This window comes from Sarcophilus harrisii, chromosome 2 (genome assembly GCF_902635505.1).
Source record: "Sarcophilus harrisii chromosome 2, mSarHar1.11, whole genome shotgun sequence".
Classification (NCBI taxonomy): Eukaryota; Metazoa; Chordata; class Mammalia; order Dasyuromorphia; family Dasyuridae; genus Sarcophilus; species Sarcophilus harrisii.
Genome location: NC_045427.1, coordinates 285722516 through 285744774, shown reverse-complemented (window position 1 = coordinate 285744774; position 22259 = coordinate 285722516). Strand labels below are relative to the sequence as shown.

Sequence of the window (22259 nt, the reverse complement as noted above, 5' to 3'; positions counted from 1 at the left end):
GTTGGGCATGATCTGACTAAAAAGCAAAACTATCTAGGAAAAGATAAACATAGTAAAATATTACACAAATGAGGTGCAGAGGAAAAAATAGACACAGAGGCATTAGAGGGGGGAGGAGGGTTCATATTTCTGAAAACCTGCTCACATTGATGATGGGTTAAATAGGCAATGTTACATATATACTATGAAGGGTATATAGCAACCTCCAAAATCTAGAAAAAAAATTAAGGGGGGAAGAAAGGGAGAATGTGGGGTACAGAAGGATATGTAGACATGATATTATAGGCCAAGACTGGGCAAATTTTGTACCAGGAAGCTTTACTTTTTGTGCAACATGTGAGCTAAGAATAATTTTTATATTTTAAAATATAGTAAAAATTGTATTTTAAAATATTTTTTAAAATATGCCTTTGAGCCCCTTTGTCATCCATTGTAAGAGCTACCCATTTTAGCCTTGTGTTGTCAGCAAGTCTGATGGCACTATTTTTATTAAAAAATAAAAATACAAATCTGTCCAGCACCGGGACCATGCCCATTGTTTCTGAGTTTCCTTAGTGTTTGGCACAGAATCCAGGACAAAGTAGATTTACCTTTCCTCCAGTAGACAGTATAGAAGAATGCGCTATAGTTTCTGATGCTGGCTCTGATGTTTATTATGTGTGAACTGGAACAAGCCTCTTGGTTTCATAAAACCTGGATTGATCTAAATTATCTCAAAGTTATTTCAGCTCTACATCACATAATTTGGAACTTGGAAGGAATCTTGGCGGGCATTCAGTGTGATCCAGACACAAAAGAAATCCCCATTATAACACACCCAACAAGAAGCACACAACCTGTGCTTGAAGTAACCATCTCCTCCTGCATTTTGCTTTTGGATATTTCTTTCTCTTTCTTAGGAAGTTTTCCCTGACATCAAGCCTAAAGCTGCTTCTTTGGAAGTTCTATTCAACGCTTCTGATTCTTCTGGGATCAAACAAGACAATATTCAACATGACAGCCTTTCAAATGCTTGAAGACCAGCACCCTGTTTTCCCCATCCCCGCCCCCAAATCTCCTCTTCTCCAACGTTAGCACCCCCAGTTCCTTTAACCTATCCTCACTTAACCCTGCAGGCTGCCCTTCTTGGAACACTGCTGTTTAACTCTGTGCTAAGCCCCGATGCCTAGAATGGAATAAAATGTTCCAGATGAGGGCTGAGGAAGGTAAGGAGACACCTGTCACTCATACCTGGGAGTGCTGCACTTTTTAAAGGCACTCACGTTCCCTTTTTAGAATGCTACACTATACAGCAGACTCAGTTCAATTGTATAAACATTTACTAAGTGTTTACAATGGATCGGCACCGGGCAAATTAAAAAAAAAAAAAAATGGTTACTGCCTTCAAGGAGTTTATAATCTAATAGGAAAAGACCACACACACATACAAGCTGAAAAGGGAGAACATCAATTCAATTCAATAAACATTTTGTTGCTGTTATTCAATCATGTCTGACTCTAAATGACACCATGGCCTTTTTTTCATGGAGTTTTTCTTGGGAAAGATACTGAAGTGGTTTGCCATTTCCTTCTCCAGTGTATTGCCATTGTACAGATGAGGAAAGTGGGGCAAATAGGCTTGCCCAGGGTTATATAGCTAGTAAGTGTAAGAGGGAGGGGGGAAGGAAGGAAGGAAGGAAGGAAGGAAGGAAGGAAGGAAGGAAGGAAGGAAGGAAGGAAGGATAAGAAGGAAGGAAGGAAGCAAGGATAAAAAGGAAGGAAGGAAGGAAGGATAAGAAGGAAGGAAGGAAGCAAGGATAAAAAGGAAGGAAGGAAGGAAGGAAGGAGGGAAGGATAAGAAGGAAGGAAGGATAAGAAGGAAGGAAGGAAGGAAGGATAAGAAGAAAGGAAAGAAGGAAGGATAAGAAGGAAGGAAGGAAGCAAGGATAAAAAGGAAGGAAGGAAGGATAAAAAGGAAAGAAGGAAGGATAAGAAGGAAGGAAGGAAGGATAAAAAGGAAGGAAGGAAGGATAAAAAGGAAGGAAGGAAGGAAGGATAAAAGGAAGGAAGGAAGGAAGGATAAAAAGGAAGGAAGGAAGGATAAGAAGGAAGGAAGGAAGGAAGGAAGGAAGGAAGGAAGGAAGGAAGGAAGGAAGGAAGGAAGGAGGGAAGGAAGGAAGGAAGGAAGGAAGGAAGGAAGGAAGGAAGGAAGGAAAGGGAAGGAAGGAGGGAAGGAAGGAGGGAAGGAAGGAAGGAAGGAGGGAAGGAAGGAAGGATAAGAAGGAAGGAAGGAAGGATAAGAAGGAAGGAAGAAAGGAAGGAGGGAAGGAAGGAGGAAGGAAGGAAGGAAGGAGGGAAGGAAGGAAGGATAAGAAGGAAGGAAGGAAGGATAAGAAGGAAGGAAGAAAGGAAGGAGGGAAGGAAGGAAGGATAAGAAGGAAGGAAGAAAGGAAGGAGGGAAGGAAGGAAGGAAGGAAGGAAGGGGAAGGAAGGAAGGAAGGAAGGGGGAAGGAAGGAAGGAAGGAAGGAAGGAAGGAAGGAAGGAAGGAAGGAAGGAAGGAGAGATGGATGAAAAGGAGAAAAGGGAAGACTAAAGGGGAAGCAAAGGCGCCGGCTAGGTGCCATCGGGCCCCGGAGGCAATGCCCCGCGCTGGGAGAGCTTCGGACCCAGCAGGTTGCTAAGGCGGATCCCTTCCCCGGTCTCTATCCCCAACCTCTGGGACCCGGGCCAGGGCTCCTGGCTCTCTTCCAGCCCTCGCCGAGCTTGCTTGCTTTCGCGCCCCACGATTGGCTGCGGCGTTGGGGCCCTTTCGGCCCCCGTAGCTGTCACTGCGGGGAAGTCTGTCCCGGCGCGGCCGCCGTAGCGAGACGCACTTCCGGCGTCGAAGAAGACTGTAGGGGAGCTGGGAGCGCGATGGTGAGTGACTCGGCTTCCTTCGGTTGGCCGCTTCTGACCGGATTCTCGGGGCTCTGGCGGTCTCGACTGGGAGCTGGTCGCGGGCCCCGATCCCCGAGGCCAGGGTTTGGGGGGGGCTGGAGAGGGGCGGCTGGAGCACGGGGGGACGGGCCTTCTGTTTTGTGGAGTCATGGTCGCGCCTGCCCCCGCCCCCACCTTCCCAGGCCGCGCCGAGGCCCCAGATCGTGGGAGCGCGTTGTGGGGCTGGGCCGAGAGACAGACCTGGTGCCGCCGGATTCCTCTCCGTCCTCCTCCTCCTCCTCCCCTTGGGACTTTTGTGTTCCAGCCCGTAAAATTCCAGGTCTTGCTGCTCTGAATCCTTTCCCAGCTTCTCCCGGAGGCTCCCTCGGCTACCCTCTCCTGGTCCCGCTTGCAGAGAGCCCTTTGTGCCTTCGACTGCGGGTTCCTCGAGGACAGGAATTGGGCATTTTTGTTTCTTAAAAAAAAGTGTCCCCAACGCTTAGCACTGCGCCTTTCTTACCGCGGGCGCCTAGTAAGGGCTCGCTGCCGTGATTCTCACTTAACGTCAACGTTTCAGTTCTTCTGGCATCTTAGGCAGGTCCTCCCTTTGTAGTCTTGTCTCTTCTTCCTTAAAACGCTATGGAAACGTGAAACCGGTGATATCATGGTACGGTAAAAAAAACTCCCAGCAGCTCTGGAGTCGGAGAAATCCGCATCCAAATCCCGAGGCTCAGTGTCTGTGACTGGACAGGCCGCTTTGGGCCTTGGTTTCCTTATTTGTAGAAATGAGAATGTGGGACTAGAGCCGAGCTGCTTAGACATTTTCCGCTTGCGGTCCCTTTTTGAGAAGTTTTTACGGAACCCCGAGTCTATAGTATATGAAATAGGTGTGCAAATAATACATTTACTGATATTAAATCATAAATTTTATTGCTTTATAATTATTTTGGGATACGTGTGATTTTAGCATTCATTAAAGATGCGAATAAATTTGTTTTCTAATGAGATGGATATGCTAATTTCCTGTTACATAAAGGAATAAATCATAGAGGAATTTTTGATACCTTTTACTATTGTGAAGTTTTTCACTGCCCCCTTCCTAAAGTTACTGGACCCCATATGGAGTCCGGGCCCTCAGCTTAAGAAGCTTTGAACTAGAGGACCTTGTAGGTCTCTTTGAAATCAGTGATCCTGTGTTTCCCTTTAACCCTTATATGTTCTCTGTTCCCTTCTGGCACTGCTCTTGGGCTCAGTCCTGTTGCTGTGTTCCTATAGCAAGAAAGAGGCTTCTTTAATTAGCCTCTGTGACTCCTGCTGCAGATGTTTTTTCCCACTTCTATCAGCAGCTTGTTGGAATGAGTCCTGTAGTAGTTATAAATACTCTATGGGTCCGGATCCTGATGTTTGGAGCCCCAAAGACATTTTTAATGATGACAGTATTTAATGTTTAAAGACAGCAATCACGTCCTTCCTGTGGGGGAAAGGACTAGATGGAAGTGGATTTTGATAGCGGCCTGTCTCTAGAGTAAAAATAAATACATTTGCCCTGTTATCAGATAGCTATTACTTAACCGGGTGATCTTCCAGTGACCTCTAATTATTTTTGTTATTAGAAGAATAAGATATATATAATTGTAGTGCAGAATCACAGGATGTTAGTATCTGAAAGGACTTCAGTAGTCATCTAGTCAGAGATTTGATAGGAATCCCTACTATGACATACGCAACTTCTACATGAAGATCTCCCATCAGGAAAGGAGGGGCAGCCTACCACTTTGGGACAACTTTAATTGTTGGGACTTTTTCCTGACATTAAGTCCAATTTTGTAGCTTGTACCCATTATTCCTGGTTCAGAACAGATAGAAATCCTCTTTCATGTGTAAGTCCTTCTAATGCCAGGTCACAACTATCATGTCTTTACTGGGTTATTTCTTAATATTATAGGATCGTGGATTTAGAGCTGGAAGGAACACTTGAGTTCAACTCCTTCATTTTACAGATTAGGAAATCGAGATTTAGAAGTTAAATGACATTCAAGATTGCTCAGGAGTCCCCGGCTCCAAATCCAGCATCCTTTCTACTGCCTATGCTGCCACTCTTCAAAACTGTGGAAAGAAGAATGCTAAATCCTGAAACTGCTGTTTACTACTTGTCTGATCTGGGCAAATCTCTCAACCTCTCTTACCCTTGGCTTTTTTATCTGTAAAATTAAGAGGTTGGATTAAATGATCCAAATGTATGATCTTATGACATGGTCTCATAGGACTACATCATGATAATGTGAATTGCCCATTACCAGAGGCATTAAGTGCAAGCTGGATTACCAGCTATGGTTATTGTAAAGTTGTTCTTGTTCAGATACATCACTGACTTGGTGTTTTTAATTAATAGTTCTAGAAAAACTGATTTTTATGTAGAGAAAGAAAACAATCCAAAAAGACTGCTATGATGGCACTTAAAGTGTCTCTCATTCAGACTATGTAAGAAGTGCAGATAATTTCAGGGAAGCCCCCACTAGTGATTTAAATAATAGTAAACCCGTACAAACATTTTATTCTTATCAAATCACAGAACCCCGAGGCATGTGTTATTCTCTGCTGTGGTGATGACTTTAATTTATCTAAGATCATATAGTTAATAAGTTATAGGGTCATAGATGTTAAAATTGTTAAAGGACCTCTGAAATTGCCTTCTCCAGTTCCTTCATTTTTACAGATGGGGAAACAGAGCTCCAAAAACTAAGTGATTTGCCTACCATCTCATAACCAGTAAATAATAGCCAGGATTCTAATCCATGTCCTCTGACTCTAAATTGAACACTTTTATTTTGCTTTAATATGTTGCCTCTTATTGACAGAGCTGAATAAAGTCATCACTCTAGTACATTTGTACAATACAGTTTCACCAATATTCCTTTTTGTTAAGCATTGTTTTCTTAAACTGTGATTACACCTGGGATTAAATTACAAGTTAAATTCTTAAGATTTTTAGGGGCTACAAAGGGAAGAAAAGTAAGTTAGTAACTTTATCTTTAAGTTAATTAGTTAATTGGATAGTAAGTGAATAAACCCAGACTCTTGTTTTAAAATGGGACCTATTTTATAGAAACATGGTGTTCTCCATCTATTAATTTTCTCTTATAGGACATTGTCATTTATTTTAGAAAACAGTTGTTTTTGGACTCTGTCATCTGTTGGCCAACATAAATTTTTGCATTAATCTGCTGCATCTAAATATATTTCTCAATTTGTTTAATTTTTGTGACTTTTTTTTTTCAGGGTCAAAGTCAAAGTGGTGGACATGGTCCAGGAGGTGGCAAGAAGGATGACAAGGTAAATGCTAGAGCAGACATAAAATAAATACAGTTATCCTAATCACATGGGGGGGGGGGGGAGTTTAGGGGCACAGCAATACCTGGAAAATTGGTATAATATTTTTTGATTTTCCCTTTGTAACAGAAGTTTGAATTAAGATATTAAAAGATAAAATATGTTTGATGTTATACAATACTGTACATATATTTTGTATATTTTCAAGTTTCTAAGTCTTTTTTTGTGTGTCATCTGTGGCTTCCCCAAAACTCCCCCCAAATTTCTATTTAATTTCTTATGCTGACCTTTGATAAAACATACTGCAATGGAGAAAGTTACCATGTGAAAGGGATAACTATAAATTGTAGAGCAAAATACTATACCCATATAGACTTGTATTGGGGTTTGGGGGTACATTTTGAAATTTAAAAACACCCCTTATACCAAAAACACAGACTAAACTTTTTTTTAACCAGCCTAACTTTTAGAAACATTTTAGAAATTGATATTGACCAATTCTGTGTCTTTTAGTTTCACTTAAATGTTTTTCTTTGTTATAAAGAAAGTTTATAAGTCAAGAGGAATGAGGAAGGAAAAGGAAGGTAGAAAAGAGAAATAGCTAATATAAAAGCAAAAATAAGTATAAAACTTAAATAAGCCAATTTCTATTTCTCTAACCTTTTAGAGTAGAGATTCTTAACCAGTTACTCATGAGTTTGGACATTACATTTACATCTGTATTTTCACTAATTACTAACTGAAATATAGTAGTTACTTCTGTTATAAATCTAGGCACCAAACCACAATAATATTAGATGTTCCCGTGATGCTTGTCAATAATGAAGTGTTACTAGTATCTCACAATATTTACACATCAGTTCTTTGAAATTGTAGCCTCTAGATCACAAGAGATTATAGTTGTGTGTTTTTTTCTGTTTTCTACATAATTTCTATGTTTCCTACATGATTTTATATATTTTAATACATTATTTTGAGAAGGGATCCATAGATTTCACCAGACTGCCTGAGAAGTTGATGACAAAAAGGTTAAGAACCTCCCCTTTAGACATTTAGAGAGTTAATCAATGATTTTAAAGAATGATAAAAGAACCCTTTTGAAATGTCAGATGGGCTTGCTTATGGTACTATTGGTTCCCATTTCTAAATGAATACTTTAAAATACCAGTATTCCTGAACCATGAAAACTTGTTCCAAGTACCTAAATCTAAATGGAGTATAATTCTGGATTTTTTCTTCTCTGTATCTGATTGATTTAGATTTTTTTCTCTCTCCCTGAATGTTTATACATATTTTAAAATAAAATTAAACTGATGTGCTAACTTAGCCACAGAGGAACTACTTTTTATTACTTTAAAAAATGAAGAGAAATATAGTTTGATAAAGATCATTGTAGTGTGAAAATAAATTCTTGTTTCATTTCATTTCTGTGTTCCAATTTTTTTTAATATATTATTTATAAACCAAAGGACAAGAAAAAGAAGTATGAGCCTCCTGTTCCAACTAGAGTGGGGAAAAAGAAGAAGAAAACAAAGGGACCAGATGCTGCCAGCAAATTGCCACTTGGTAATTACATGGTTGACAGAATATTTTCAAAGTCAACTCTCAAATTTATGAAGGAAAATTTGCCATATTAAAATATAGGTCTAAGAAAGGTAGACACTTGCATAGATCAACAGGAATTGACAGTAGCTTAAATAAGAGGAATAAAGAAATAGGTATTTTCTATTAAGCTTTCTTGGCAAAAGGCCTTTTGGTAGGTTGAAGAAAAAAATAATCCTAACATTTTTTTCTAAAGGAAGATCAGAATGGTACTAGGGAACTGTTGCTTCTAGTACCTCTTTATCTTTTGGAGTATAAAGTACCTCAATAAAAGCACTCTAGTGCAGAAATATGTAAACCTGGTTTCATGCAGAATTACAGAGGCTTCCATTTCTAGGCACCAGTGAAGCCCTTTGTTAGCTTTAGACTGTGGTGCTTTTGAATAATTATGTAGCCACATCCCCCCTTAATTACCATGCCTAAAGATTGGAATTGGTATTAGTTTTATTTCTGCCTTTGTGAATCCCCTAAGTTGGAGAGCTATTTAGGATATTTCTTCATTTACCTACGTAACTAAGATTGTTTTTTTCTTTATAGTATAGATGAATACTTATTCAGATGGCCAAATTAAAACCAATTGCCTTAAAATTGAACAGCAGAAGAAGAATGTTCAAGAAGCAAAATTGTTTTAGTACTCTGTTATTTGCCTTGAGATTTTCATTTTTTATTTATTTATTTTTTTGGATGAGTTGCTATATTTCTAATTTGTGCTATGGTCTGAATTTTGGGCTCAATTTTTGAGTTGACTCAATATTTTAAAAATTGGTTTTGGCTATGTAAAAAGAATCATTCAAGTATGCAATTAAAAATGTCTTCCTGAGAAGAAATGTTGTCAAGAGGGTTAGTTTGGCTGGTTAATAGATACATAAAGGAAAATAATCTTAGATTGGAGCTTTTAATGCCAAACAAAAGAGTTTGTATTTTATTCTACAAATGATAGTTATTAATGCTTTTCCAGAAGGGAAGTGACATAATCATATCTGAACTTCAGATATCATTTTGGTAGCTACATGAAGAACCAATTGGAAAAGGAAGTCATTTAAGAAGCTGTTGCACTAGTACAACTAAGAACTAATAATCTCCTGAAGGAGAAATGTTATCCAGAGGATAGCAAAGGATTAAATATTGGATGGGATACTTAGCCCAAGTTGTCTCATAAAAAAGGAGGGATAGCTAGAGGATGCAATAGTTAGAGCACCAGCCCTGGAATCAGGTTTATCTGAGTTCAAATGTAGCCTCAGATATTTAATATTTAGTAGCTGTGTGACCCTGGGCAAATCATTAACTCCAGTATCCTCACAAAACAAAGAATGCTGGGAGAAAAGGAAATTGAGGATGACTTCTAAGTTAACTTGTGTTAACTGGAAGCATGATGATGCTTTGAAAGGAATAGAGAAGCATAGTGCCTTGAGAACATTAGGTATTTAATGTTTTTGGATTGTTTTGACTAGAATTGGAATCTAGATCTTGTGAGAAGCAACATAATATAGTGGATGGAACACTGCATCTGACGTCAGGATCTAAATTCAAATCCCCTCTGAGACATAGCATGGCTATGTGACTCTGAAAACCTGTGGGACCTTCTCTGGGTCCTCATCTGTAAAATGACAGGGTTGTCTTCGGTGACCTATTTGATGGCCCCTTCCCACTCTAAGTATATGACCCTTTGACTCTAAGGCTAGTGCCTTCACCAGACCCCACATATTTAGGAAAAAAGATGCTTTTCTTTGGTCTCAATAGGAACCTGAAAAGTAGATTAGGTCTTATATAAATTTACACGCTACATGTTGAATCTTGGGATTATTCTCCCTATTTCCCTGGCTTCTGACTGATGGAAATTCTCTTCCTCTCCATTTAATCTAATTACTTTTACTAAACTGATCAACATTTCAGGATTTGGGGACATTATTTTTAGATAGGTAATTCTTTTCAGTTGAGTATGCTGAATTATTTGTTAATAAAGTATTACTTATTTAGCATTTTATAGTCATAATATGATGACCCTTAACTGTTTTTAATTACAGTAACACCTCACACACAATGCAGGCTAAAATTATTGAAATTGGAGAGAATTAAAGATTATCTTCTCATGGAAGAAGAGTTCATCAGAAATCAAGAACAAATGAAACCTCTGGAAGAAAAGCAAGAGGTAAATTACTTCACTTCTCTTTTTTTAATTTTTTTTTTTTTTTTGAAAACATGGAAACTGGATAGAATTTTCAGAAATCGTTTAGTTCTTAGGACCATATCTTAAATAAAATTTGTAAAAGTAAATTTACCTATATATTTGATAAATTTTATGTCTAATATGGTTAAAATGTTTCATATTTAAATTTTTCATTTATAAAATAATATTTTTAGATTTTACTTACTCTGTGGTGAAAATGTCCAAGTATATTTTAAAATAAGCATTTCTAAAATAAGCACATTTATGTAAATAGATTAGATCCCACAATATCAAGTGCTGGTTCTTTGGATTTAATGTTTTTATTTTGGATCTATTCTTCTTCCAATAGGAAGAACGATCAAAGGTGGATGATCTGAGAGGAACCCCAATGTCTGTAGGGACCTTGGAGGAGATCATTGATGATAATCATGCTATTGTGTCTACCTCAGTGGGATCAGAGCATTATGTCAGCATTCTGTCATTTGTAGACAAGGATCTGCTAGAGCCAGGATGTTCTGTCCTTCTCAACCATAAGGTAAGTTGAAAATTCTCTGTAAATTGGAGAAAGGCACTTTTTTTTATCTTTCCTTGGTACTAACTAGTTTGGACTTTGGACCAGCTAATAATGTCTGCTGCTTTTTATTTGTTTTTTTTGTTTTTGTTTTTTTTTTATTAGTGTCTAATTTTTTAAACTTCTTCATAGTTTTCCCTAGTATCTCCCCCTCCTTCTATAGGACATTCTATAGAAAAAAATAGTATTTAAAGACCAAAAGAAAAGAAAATGAGAAAGAAGAATCAGTACAATCAGTCAGTATGTTAAAAAAAAAAAAAAAGTCTAAAAATGTGTGCCTTGTATGATGGATTACCCACTTCCATGAAGGATGGGTTGGGTATATGTTTTTATATCTCTTTTTTGAGTCATATTTCATCTTTATAATTTTGCTACAATGACTTGATTTTTTTATATATGGTTATTCTTTCCATTTATATTATTGTAGTTGTATGTTTTCTGGACTCTGCTTACTTAATGCTGTATTAGTTTGTGTACATCTTTTCACGCTTCTCTGTTTTTATTGTTTCTTACCAGTGCAGTAATATTCCATTACATTCTTGAACCACAATTTGTTTAGCCATTTAACCATTCCAGTCCACGCACATCTATTTTGTGTCCAATTCTTCGTTATCACAGAAAGTTCTACAAATATTTTATTGTATTTGGGGACTTTATTATATTATCAATTGCTTCCTTTTGGGACAACTTCAGTAATGGAATCTTTGGGTCAATGATTATGGACATCTTAGTTACTTTGCTTCTAGTAATTAGTAGTTAGACTTTGCTTTCTAGTAATATCACCACTGGTGAGGCAAAAAACATTTAAATATTAATTACCTCTTATATATCAAGTACTATCAAGTGATAGGGATATAAAAAAAGAAAAGGCAAAAGACAATCTTCCCTCAAGGAATTCATAGTCTAATGGGGGAAACAACAAATAAATATATACAAACAAGCTATATACAGGATAAATGTAGAGGGAAGACACTAAAATATGGTATAACACTTTATAAACAACCAGTCCCTATAATAATACTGCCATTATTTATTAGGTTCATGCTGTAATAGGAGTTCTGATGGATGACACAGATCCTCTTGTTACGGTAATGAAAGTAGAGAAGGCCCCCCAGGAGACATATGCTGATATTGGTGGATTGGACAACCAAATTCAAGAAATTAAGGTGAGAATGGGAAACAAGAGTGGATTTATCAGAAGTCTAATTTCTTCTTCTACTAGTTAGTGGATTTAATGCACTGATATTCATGATTTCCTTCTTTAATGATTAAATTAGTGGGCTGCTTTAGAAGTTGGGGATTCATTTATTGTTTTGATTTTAACAGATTTAGTTAATACTGGCATAGGGAAAGAAGTAGACAAAAAAAATTCCAACAGAATTACAGCTATCACAGCTTCATATATTTTTATAAGCATAATCCAGTGGCTCAGACTTAAAATATTTTCAGATGGAGGTTTTTTCAAATTATTACTATTATTATATTATCTATTTTATGGTCTGGGAAAACTATACCATAGTATTGGTAATGGGCTGATTAGAACTGGCCATTGTAATTGGAATACTGATTCCCTAGGTCATCACTGGAGGGCACCAAAGCTCTCTACATCCATCCATCCATCCAGGTTTCCATATGGGCCCTGGTAATTTCTTATAACCTTTGTGATAGCATGAAAGCTGATATTTATTTATCACCCCACAGGTTGCAGAATGCTTTTTACATACTTTGTTTTATTTAATCTCACAGCAACCTGGTAAGCATCAAATGGGGTATCTGCCTATATACAGACCCATATGCACACATATACATATACACACATATCTAAATGCTTGTGTAACTGTTAAAGTGCTGTGTAAGTACTATATTGTTATTATTAATAATAATGTCCCTAAGCAAAAAATCCCCTCTCCCCCCCAAAAAAAGCATAAAAGAAAACCATGACTTTAGTGTTCATCAATCAGCAAGCATTTCTTAAAGATCTATTATGTGCCAGGCATTAGTCCAGGTACTGGGGGTACAGATGCAATATGTGAAATAGTCCCTTCTTGGAAATCCTTACATTCAGAAAGGGAAGACAACACAGACACATTAAACCTGAAAACAGCACCAAGACTTTTGGTATGCCATTCGTAGAAGTATTTACAGAATAAACATGAAGGAGTTAAATTTAGGGCAGTTTGACAGGGAGGCATTTGAGAGCATCAGGAAAGGTTCTATATAGAAGATGGACCTTAGCTATGTGTTGAAGGGAGGTTATATATATCATGAGCCTGGAAAAAGAGGTTAGCAAAGTTGTGAAGGACTTTGAAATGAAACAAGAGTTTGTATTTCGATCTAGGGACAACAGGAAACCACTGGAGTTGATTTGAGGAGGGGGTGATGTGATCATGTCTGCCCTTAAGGAGAATCACTTTGGTAACAGTGTCAAAGATGAGAAGATAAAATGGGAAAAGACCTGAGACAGTAGAGAGTTTAGGAGGCCAAGACAAAAGTCCAGGGAGGTGTTTGGGGGCCGAATGAAAGTAGTAGCTTTGTGAGTAAAGAGAAAAGGTCAGATCAAAATCGAAAGGTGGATATTTTAAAGTTGAGAAATAAGCATGGTTGAAAGCATCAGGGAAAGAACCAGTAGATGGAGGGATATTGAAGAAGAGAGAAGAGACATTGGGGTTGCAGTCTGCAGACTGCAGAGGAGGATGAAATTAAGGACACATGTATAGGCTTTGACTTGTGAATGAGAAAGGACTACTTCATTATCAGAGAGTAAGAAGGAACAATTGCCCAGGAAGGAGGAAGACCTTGCCTGTACAGATCATAACCACTTTACAACTTAGTAGATGATTTCATCAGGTGCTATTGTTTAAAAAAAAAAAAAAAAAAAAATCACCTGTTGTCCATATTTGGTTTAAAAAAAAAAAAGATTGTACTCAGCTAAGCTAATCCTAGGACACCTTACACCACTTAAAGAATTCAGCAATCTAGAATCACTTTCATCCTGAGATGAGTAGAATATAAATAGATGGAACAGAATAATAGCAGAAACTTAATTAATTGGGTTCCAATCTGTTTTTCAGATATGGAAGATGGCTATTTATTTGTAATTTGACCCTTTTTGAGCACTAGTGATTGAGCCTGGCCCTTGCTTAGAAGAATAAAGATTATCTAATTAGAAGCTATTCAAGAATAGTAATTAATAGTAATAAACTAGAGGGAATTCAGTTCAAATTAGGAAATGATTATACATATATACAGATACATACATAAACATACAGAAAGACAGCAAAGTCTAACTGAGTTTAATTGATGGATTTCAGTTTAAGGAGTTAAGGAAAGCTTAACTCCTGGCTTATATCCTGGTTAAAAAAAAAGGGAAAAAAAATCATTATTTTACTAAACAATATATTCTCTAGGAATCTGTGGAGCTTCCCCTCACTCATCCTGAGTATTATGAGGAGATGGGTATTAAACCACCTAAAGGAGTCATTCTCTACGGCCCGCCTGGCACAGGTACTCTATGTGTTTGATGTTTTCGGGGCACTAAGTATGTCCGTCTTGGGGAAGAGAAGATATGGTTGCTTTCTCTAGATACTGGGAAAGGTTCTTTTGGAAGAAGGAAGCCTTTCCTATATATCTCCAGTGGCAGAACTAGGACTAGTAGGTTTAATTTATAAGAAGGCAGATTTCCTGAAACATGAGAAATTTCTCAATTAGAAGCTGAACTGAGCAGACTAACTACTTGCCAATAGAAGGTGCTGTTTCTTAAGCTGTGGTTCATCTTCTATATAGGGAAGTGAAACTGAATGTCAGGGTTACAAAATTAGGATTTATTATAAGTAAATGTTTTATTTGCACACCTATTTTATGTAGCTATGTACCTGGGATCACAAAAATTTCTCAGGCAAAAAAAGAGGTCACAAGTGGAAAAAGTTTGTCCTGCTATAGATTACTTCTAAAGTTTTACCTTTCAACTTCACAGTTCTGTGATTCTGTCTCATCATCCACCTCACCTTGTTCCTATGAGCAGACGCAATTTTGTTCCTTCTCCAAGCCATTGATCTTGTCTGCTGCCTGCTGTCTGAGAAAATCCTTGCCACCAAAGCATGTCCACCAATGCCACAAAGTTTTCCTCATTCATTTCTGCAAGACTTCCTCCTTCTCCTAAATACTTTCTGGGTATCTACAATTGGCCATTCACAGATACCTACTTGGTACAGTGGCTACAAAGTTGACCTTAATTTCAGTCCTTCCTCAGACGCTGTCTAGCTTGTAACTCTGGTGAAGTCACCTAATTTCTGCCAGCCTCGGTTTTCTCATTTTAAAAATGAAAATTATAACACCTACCTTCCAATGTTGCTGAAAAGATCAAATGCACAAACATACAAAGTGCTTTGCAAGCCTTAGATTCTGTGTAAATGCTAATACTATTAATTAATATTACTGCTTCTAAATAGCTATGACCTTGGATAAATTAAGTATCCCTGCATTTTTCTTTCACCATCTGTAGAATGAGGACTTGAACTTTAATCTCTGACATTCTTTACTCTTTGGTTGGCATTTGTTTCTTTTTATCTTTTTAGTCTCCAGCCTAGAAGAGAAAAAAATCAAAGAATATTTTTTGTAAGGAAAAAGACAGTTTGAACATTTTGCTGAGAACAACAGTAAGGCAGTTATCTTTTAGCATGTGGACTCTTAACTAGCTAGAAATGGGCCACAAAAGAAGGACACTGCTGTCAGCCTTTTGAAATTAATGTTGGGTATAGGATATTTAACTGTCAAGCCATATGTGGTTTTCCAAAGAACTGTAACCAGGTTGTGAAGGAACTCTTCAATCCTAGAAGTATAGTAAGATTAGAAATGTATTTCTTGAAAGGAGAAAGAAGAGCTTAAGTTGAGTCAGGCAATGATTAATAATTAACTTAATAGAAGACTTGGCAAATCCCAGATATCAGGGTCTCTAGCAGTTTCATTGACCATCCACCTAGTACTTGCATTGTGATCCTAATTGAAACAGGAGACATGTACTTCATTCCTATCAAGAATGCTACTATAGTCACCTAGAAAGAAAATATCGAAGGTACTGAATAGTACCACTCAGTTCAAGCAGTAGTGATGATCTGCATGAATACTCCTGGCTTTTTCCCAGGTTCTAAGTCCTTAACAAAAGCATAGAATTAAATTGCTGAAAACTGCTAGACTGCCTCCTACTTAAAAAGAATTTGTTAAAATTCTGATTTAACCTAGATCTTGTTATTCGTGTGTCTTTCAAATATTGCTCTTCAGTCTATCTTGGTTTACTTAGTTTTAAACTACAAATTAGAGTTTGCTAGCCATTCTTACTTTTAATAAAGAGCTACACTTTTATAGAAAAGGTTTCATTGTATATTCCTCCTACTTCTCATTGTCCTTACCTGTTTTGAATGGATTTAGTTGGGATTTCCAACTCTTCCCCCAATTTAGCTACTAGGTGAATACAGTACCATAATAGTTCCTGTTAGTTTCTTTCCTGATTGACCTTGGACTCATGTCATGATGGTTTTTCACTATATGAAACAGAGTAATATTGTGCACTTAAAAAAAACATTTTCCCCACTCCATCTCCAACTTTTTATGAAGTTAGTTTTCATAATATCCTTGTGGGATAGGAAAGAAGATAATAAAATGGTAGTAAGGGATTGACTAGAGGTCACAAGTTATTCATGGAATATTTATTGATTGAATAGTACATGTTAGTGTTTGAACAGTAAGTTATTTCATTATAATGTCAGGTCAAATCCAAATTAGCATCACCAGCAATATGCCAGAGGAGCTAAAAGGATCTTTTAGAAGTCCTCACAGAAGGCTCTGAGCATTGCTTATCTTAATTACTTTTGGAACATGTAAATTCAAAGATGAACACTTGGCATTCAAGGGGATTACACTACTGTTCTAATAGTGGAAATCACAGTGATACAATTCGATTAGAGTTGAACAAAACATTATTGAAAGGCATCATCCACAAATTATTGGAAATATCAGCACTAAATTTAGGAGGCAAAAAACCTGGGTTGGCACCCCAAATTCTTTACTAACTGTATGTCCATGGGAAGATTATTCTAACCCTCAGTTTTCTCATTTGTACAATGAGAATAAAAAGGCATAAACTACCTGTACTGCACACAATTGTGGTGAGGAAAATTGGTCAACTGGTATTTATTAAGTGCTGACTGTACCAGCCATTGTGCTGGAAATGTTTTAGAGGCCTTAAAATGCTAAATAAATAAGAGGTTGTAGAACAACATGATTATGTGCTATCTCCTAAAGATTAAAGTGACTAGAGAGAAGGCTGCAGCAGGGACCAAGATAGGACATGATACTATGTTTTAGGAAACTTGGATCCTTCTCTGGCTCTGCCACAAACTTCTTCCTCTGTTCCTGAGTAGATATCTCGGTGGCAAGCACATGAGCTGTACCTTAAGGGGATCTTACGGTTCTAGAGCATTTGATGATATATAGAATACTTTTCTTAGCATAGTTCTGTCTGGTACATAGTGCAAGTATAATTCTCATTTTGCAAATGAGGGAATTGAGACTTAAAGAGTGAAGGAGTTTATATATGGTCACACAAAGCCAAGATTTTGAACCTTGAAACCTACGTTTCCTAACTGCAAACTAATATTCTTTGTATAACTTCCAGAGAATAAATTATTGTTTTATCTCCGATGTCAGGTTGTTGTTAGTTTTAAAGTGTTTAATAAGTAATTCTAACTGAAATATGTATGTGTGGGGGTGGTTTTTTTTTTTTAATCTAAATAGGTAAAACCTTGTTAGCCAAAGCTGTAGCAAACCAGACCTCAGCTACGTTCCTCAGAGTTGTTGGTTCTGAGCTTATACAGAAGTACTTAGGAGATGGGCCCAAGCTTGTTCGAGAATTGTTCCGAGTAGCTGAGGAACATGCTCCATCGATTGTTTTCATTGATGAAATTGATGCCATTGGGACCAAAAGGTATTCCGTCCTTTTTATTGAATTTTGAGTATTTTAAAGATGACTAATTGAAAGTGTTTTGTAAAAATGAATGTTTAAATGAATTTCTCTGGTATATCAGTTATAGTTATCTAGGAAAAAAATGTAAGCCTCGCAAATAATTTGTGATGATTTTTTTCTTTTCACATGGTACTTTCCCTTTTCCTTTCATATGTATAGTATTTTGGCTCATTGATAATTGTACAATGTGATACTAAGATGCATCCTGTGAGTTTAAGAATTAATATTTGAGAGAGATTCTGTTTTATTACAAGCTTAAATGTCTGCAGTTAGTACTTTGCTTTGCCTTTAGAGCCTAGCCTTTAATTGGATATTCATTCCTTCCCTTCTTTTCTTATTCCTAATTTTCCAAGGTATGATTCAAATTCAGGTGGAGAAAGAGAAATTCAGCGAACAATGTTGGAATTATTGAACCAGTTGGATGGGTTTGACTCTAGAGGAGATGTAAAAGTGATTATGGCCACAAACCGAATAGAGACTTTGGATCCAGCACTAATCAGACCAGGTTCAACTTTTTTTTTTTTTTTTTTTTTTTTTTTTTTTTTTTTTTTTTTTTTTTTTTTTTTTTTTTTTTTTTTTATGTTATATTATTTTTTCAAAATTCTGCTTTTCAGGAAGCTTTAGCAAGCAGCTATTGAGAAAATCTTTTTAGAGCAGCTTTAAAGTGGGATACATGAGTTCTGTAACTAAGATTTTATACAAAACAAATGCCTTTCCTTTGAGCTAGAACCTGCTGCCAGACTCTGCCTATAAAATTTTAGTCCTTTAAATCTTAGTCCTTTAAATCTTAACTTGATCTTTATCCTAGTATAAATGGATTAGATCTCAAGCAATTTGTACCTTCTCTAAAGGAATATTATGTATGGTACTTTTTAAATTGAGCTGGTCCCACTGAAATTAGATGTCATTAAAAGATCATTAACCTAATTTATTTCCATACAGGTGAGGATTTCTTTTGACCTGGGTCAGAAGCTGTGATCATATTGACAAGAAAATGTTCATTTTTTAAAAGATGTTAACTTTAGTACACCAGAATTTATGTGTTTGTTTGCTAGAAATATTTTGGAAAATTAACTCCTATTGAGTCAGAGAAAGATTGGACTAGGATCACAATTTGACAGTAGCTTCTTTGAGTAACAGTTGTCTTGATAGTTGCTGTTAAGAAGAATAGAAACCTCTCCATGGCTTCTTAATGCTTTCCAGAAAAATCCCTTGTGGACAGAAGGGACCAAGAGGAAATTGCCTTTACCTAATAGTTATTGGTTTTATTGATAAGTTCCTCATTCCTTGCACTTCCAGGCCAAGCTAGATTTACTGAAAGTCTAGAAGTGTGTAAATGACATTGAAAACATTTTATACACACAGGCCGTATTGACCGAAAGATTGAGTTCCCTCTGCCAGACGAAAAGACCAAGAAGCGCATTTTTCAGATTCATACAAGCAGAATGACTTTGGCAGATGATGTAACTTTAGATGATTTGATCATGGCTAAAGATGACTTGTCTGGAGCAGATATTAAGGTAAAAAATATGCTTACACTGATAATGGAAAACCATAGTTACTTTAAAATGGCTAGTGGATATGTATAACTTAGGTGCTAATTAGGCAATAGCTTAAATAGTATTTTTATTTTAACTTAGCTGTAGTTATTGTTGATTTGCCACCACATTAAAAGTATAAATGTTCTTTTATACTGAAAATCTTTAATTTTATTAAAAATAATGCTCATTCTCAGCCACAGTTAAATTTAAAAAGAAAACAAAATATACCCATAGTTATGGAGTAACTGATCCCCAAAGTGAGTCATTTTGTTTTGCTCCTGGTAACTTTCTTGAGCATGCTTGCAGTTAGTTTGACTTAATACATCTTTAAAAGTGAACAGTCTACTCCCTTCTCAAAGGAAGAGAGTGGCAGTTGCTCTTAAATTTGGCCAGAACTGTCAGAAATGTAGATATCCTGCTCTGATCTCAGAATTCAGTGTTTTATTGTATTCTGACCAGTCCTATTAAATCATGATTTGGAAAGGTTCTACCCCTTGGTTTTACATCACTGATACTCATAGTAGGAGAGTTTTATGAAAAATCAAAATGTCCCAAAACCTAGTTATAGCTGTAGGAATTCTTATAGAGCTTTCATTCTTTCTTTCTAATGTTTCATCAAACTGTAACCTGCAGGCATTGCAGCATGGCTTATAGACTTGAGACCTCTCTCTCTGTTCAGATAGCTAAACTTCTATCACAGAGTGTGGAGATCTTTGTAGAACCAAGTCATCCTTAACCATTAATTGAAGTAATTTTAATTGCTGGGGGATGATATACAACTGTCCTCAGTTTACAAAGCTATTTTTTCATAACAATCTTGCGAGGTAAATTGTTGCAAGTATTATTATTCCTACTTTGCAGATGAAACAAGCTGAAAAAGATGGTAACTTGCCCATAGACTTCCAGCTCCCAACTCTTTTTTTTTTTTTTGAGGGGGGGCGGGGGGGGGGCAATCATAGAAATGTATTTTCACATTTTTCATGTTGTAAATGAAGAAGCAGAACAAAAGGAAAGTATCACAAAAAAGTGAAAACAATTTTATTTCAATATGCTTCAGACTCCATATTTCTTTCTCTGGATGTGGATAGCATTTTCTATCACGAGTCTTGTGGAATTGTCTTGTATTGCTGAGAAAAGCTAAGTCAATTATAGCTGACCATTGTACAATGTTCCCAAGTTCATTGTTTAATCTGCAATAATATGCTGGCTCTCTGCCATGCTGTTTCTCATGAAACAGTTCCTTCTGTCAAACAATTGTGTCTTGATGTGATGAGCAGACTTCCCCTAAGAAAGTTACTGTCTTTTAGTTAGGGTTTCTCTAAGTAGTCCTTTTAACTGCTGCCTATTCCCTTAAATAACCAAAATTCAGCTTTCAGCTAAAAAATAATTGTTATATTTCTCTTCCATAGAGTTTTAGTAATTCACACTTTAGTTTAGCTACACCACACTCCTTATTTGAAAATATCTCCCCTTCTGTGTTGCTGACACAGAGTTATAGATGTCTAAGGTCCAAGTCTTTATTTTTAAAAATTCTGTTCCTCTTTTGCAGGCAATTTGTACAGAAGCTGGTCTCATGGCCTTAAGAGAACGTAGAATGAAAGTAACAAATGAAGACTTCAAAAAATCTAAAGAAAATGTACTTTATAAGAAACAAGAAGGCACCCCAGAGGGACTGTATCTCTAATTGAACCATGCTGCCTTCATGAGAGTTGCTGGGAGCTTTCCAAACCCCCTGAACTAATAACACTGGGAGAACTGAAGGGGCACATGTGCTCCAGTAGGCCTTTCTGAGCAAGGGGTTTTTTTATATATTACTCAAGTAGGATGTGTGGGGTACCCATTGAACTGTGCTAGTCTTTTGTTCACTGTGCTACACTGTATTCCACAATAAAATAGTCTCTTTCAGAAGGCATTCATGTATCACTTGTGTCATCTGCTGGTAGATAGTATGTGTGAGGGTGGTACCAGTAACAGTCAGCCAGTGAGTAACAACAGTTCCGTGTGTTAAGCTTCTCCCCTGCAAAGACAGCTTATACGAAGGATAAACAATGTCAATTTATCTTGCCATTTCAACATCTCTTCTGAAGACTGGTACATTTGTGGGTGGGTTTTCTTTTTGGCAAGACAGTAATTAGAAGTTATTTTACTGCTTTATTCAGAAGTTTAATGTTCTTGGGGGAGTAAACCCTAGCACATGCTTTAGATTTCATCCCTGTCTTCCCTCACCCTGCCTGCCTGTGTGCGTGTGCACACACACACACACAAACAAAGTGGGTATGCTTAGTTCAGGCCAATTGCTTGAAAGGTCAGGGCGAGAAATCTCAGGCCAGCACTGCCTTCTTGCTGCCACAGGCCTGGGCCCTTCCACCTCCAGCAACAAGGCAGTGACTGACAATGCCCTTCAGGAGCAGCCTGTAGTGTCAAGAGATTAAATGGTCTGCCTGAGGTCAAAGGTCAGGATGTTTAATGGATTCCTCCAACCCAAACCTTAAAACTAGTTTGCAACTCCATATGGAGTCAGGACTGGAGATCAAGAAATTATGATTTATATCTGCAAATGTTTGATTTGTAAACCTTATTTTATAGCTCTGAGATTGGATAAAAATTTCTTGGGTGAAAAGGGGTCATAAGTAGAAGAAATTTAAGATCTGTTTACCCAGGTCACTCCCTTAATGCAACTTTGACACCCAGGGACATGAAATGGCCTCCCCAGTATCAGACAGTGGTAGAACTCAACCTGCAAATGAGACCGCCAGTTTGAAAGCCCCTAACGCAGCTGTAGTGAGATCAGAAACCTTCCCTTTGACCAACAGGCCATCTCCCATTTCCTGATCCTACTAAAGGAAACCAAGCAGAGTCCAATCTTTCCACATAACCCAGTTCCTGTTTAGCTTTTCATGTTGGTGGGGGCCACATAACTCATTTACCTCAATTATTTCAACGTGGTCCTATTCATACTCAGCTTGTTTGTGCTCTGTGGCCTCCCCATGAAACAGCAAGTCATGTCTTTTTTTTTTACTTTCAACCTATGGTTTCCTGAGTGTTAGAGAACTCCCAGACCAGGATATCAATGTGCTTATTAAATGCTGTCACTGTGCTAACCCCGGGGCGGGCAAAGGAGGGCAGAAACAGCC

At 37.2% G+C, this 22259-nt stretch overlaps 1 protein-coding gene across 1 annotated transcript; it reads left to right on the top strand.

Moving 5' to 3' along the window:
- The first annotated feature begins 2772 nt into the window (after window positions 1–2772).
- PSMC1 (proteasome 26S subunit, ATPase 1) lies at window positions 2773–21037 on the top strand. Its single transcript, XM_012547360.3, has 11 exons — window positions 2773–2896; window positions 6176–6229; window positions 7696–7792; window positions 9853–9977; window positions 10345–10530; window positions 11604–11732; window positions 13974–14070; window positions 17356–17545; window positions 17938–18089; window positions 18950–19104; window positions 20675–21037. Exons 1-11 carry the CDS (start codon window positions 2894–2896, stop codon window positions 20807–20809), a joined length of 1323 nt encoding a protein of 440 aa, XP_012402814.1. The 5' UTR covers window positions 2773–2893; the 3' UTR covers window positions 20810–21037.
- Window positions 21038–22259: the final 1222 nt, after the last annotated feature.

Coding starts and splice junctions, on each gene's coding strand:
- PSMC1 (XM_012547360.3), top strand. Junction 6,230..7,695: donor GTGGCAAGAAGGATGACAAG/GTAAATGCTAGA, acceptor TATAAACCAAAG/GACAAGAAAAAGAAGTATGA. Junction 11,733..13,973: donor ACCAAATTCAAGAAATTAAG/GTGAGAATGGGA, acceptor TATATTCTCTAG/GAATCTGTGGAGCTTCCCCT.